Below are 1,759 nucleotides of genomic sequence, written 5' to 3'. Positions count from 1 at the left end.
TATAGGCTGGTTAGCCAAAGGAATAGTTTTAACTTTCACTTTGGATTCTGGCTTTTAGGTCAGGCATCTGCAAACTAAGAACCTAATCTGGCCCGTGACAAAGCTTTATTTCAAAAAAAAAAAAAAAAACGATTAACAATGAATATTACCAAAAAATGCCTTTTTCAGAAAATTCTATTAGATTTTTAAAAAATTTATCACTCCCTGATAAGCATAAACTTTAATTTACCAATGATTTAACTACTTAACATAAAACAAGTGACTAAAGAATTTAATTAGAAAATAAGTTTGGAGCTCTTGAGACAATAAGAAAGGAGCATTTTAGTGCAAAATGATCAGTTTATGCATATTATGTTAGGCACTCATTCCTTAAAAAGTAAAATATCAGCCTAAATGCATGTCAAATTTCTAAATTTATAAAAAAGAATAGTTCATATTCATTATTTTAAGAACATATCCACTATTTAATATCTTGCATAATAAACTTATGCAGCATAGCATTTTAAAAGACTCATTTATCTGATATAATTACCTCACCATGGTCCAGGACCAAATAATATTCTACATATTTCTTTTTTTCCCAAAACTTCTGGTCTTTGGATGTCTGTAAAAACCATAAAAAGGAAAATTATGAAGGCAATGTCTCTGTCTGCAAGAATCATTCTTAAATATGAAATGTGTAATCTAATAAGAGTTGGTTGGTATCTGGGAAGAAAGGAAGACAATACTACCATTTTGACTCTAACTAACCACCAGAATCATCTTATAGACTAGACTTAGAATGTCAGAGGTAGAAGAGACATTGGTGATATTCTAGTCTGTCCCCTTCATTTTTACCAGAGTGTAAAGGATTGCATAAATAATTAATCAGTTCAGTTCAGTCACTCAGCCGTGTCCGACTCTGCGACCCCATGGACTGCAGCATGCCAGGCTTCCCTGATCATCACCAGCTCCCAGAGCTTGCTCAGACTCATGTCCATCAAGCCAGTGATGCCATCCAACCATCTCATCCTCTGTCATTCCCTTCTCCTCCTGCCTTAAAACTTTCCCAGTATCAGGGTCTTTGCAAATGAGTCAGTTCTTCCCAACAGGTGGCCAAAGTATTGGAGCTTCAACTACAGCATCAGTCCTTTCAATGAACATTCAGGACTGATTTCTTTGAGGATGGACTGGTTGGATCTCTGCAGTCCAAGGGACTCTCAAGAGTCTTCTCCAACATCACAGTTCAAAAGCATTAATTCTTTGGCACTTAGCTTTCTTTATAGTCCAACTCCCACATCTATACATGACTCTTAGAAAGACCATAGCTTTGACTAGATGGACTTTTGTTGGTAAAGTAATGTCTCTGCTTTTTAATATGCTGTCTAGGTTGGTTATAGCTTTTATTCCAAGGAGCAAAAGTCTTTTAATTTCATGGCTGCAATCACTACCTGCAGTGATTTTAAAGTCTGTCACTGTTTCCAATGTTTCACCATCTATTTGCCGTGAAGTGATGGGACCAGATGCCATGATCTTAGTTTTCCGAATGTTGAGTTTTAAGCCAACTTTTTCACTCTCTTCTTTCACTTTCATCAAGAGGCTCTTCTTTGCTTTCTGCCTTACAGGTGATGTCATCTTCATATCCGAGGGTATTGATATTTCTTCCGGCAATCTTGATTCCAGCTTGTGCTTCTTCCAGCCCAGCATTTCCCATGATGTACTCTGCATATAAGTTAAATAAGCAGGGTGACAACATACAGCCTTGACGTACTCCTTTTCC

At 36.7% G+C, this 1,759-nt stretch overlaps 1 protein-coding gene across 3 annotated transcripts in view; it reads right to left on the bottom strand.

Annotated features, from left to right (window-relative positions):
* Positions 1 to 1,759, bottom strand: part of LOC104994589 (disintegrin and metalloproteinase domain-containing protein 28-like) — a 126,520-nt gene that overhangs the window by 101,417 nt on the left and 23,344 nt on the right. For all 3 annotated transcript variants that reach the window (XM_010848216.1, XM_010848217.1, XM_010848218.1), the window contains exon 8: positions 533 to 604. In XM_010848216.1, the coding sequence (XP_010846518.1) occupies positions 533 to 604 (72 nt within the window). The remainder of the gene's footprint in view (positions 1 to 532; positions 605 to 1,759) is intronic.

Source organism: Bison bison, unplaced genomic scaffold (assembly GCF_000754665.1).
Source record: "Bison bison bison isolate TAMUID 2011002044 unplaced genomic scaffold, Bison_UMD1.0 scf7180017864261, whole genome shotgun sequence".
Taxonomy (NCBI): domain Eukaryota; kingdom Metazoa; phylum Chordata; class Mammalia; order Artiodactyla; family Bovidae; genus Bison; species Bison bison.
The sequence above is the reverse complement of the archived record's forward strand: the minus strand, read 5'-3'. Positions and strand labels throughout refer to the sequence as shown.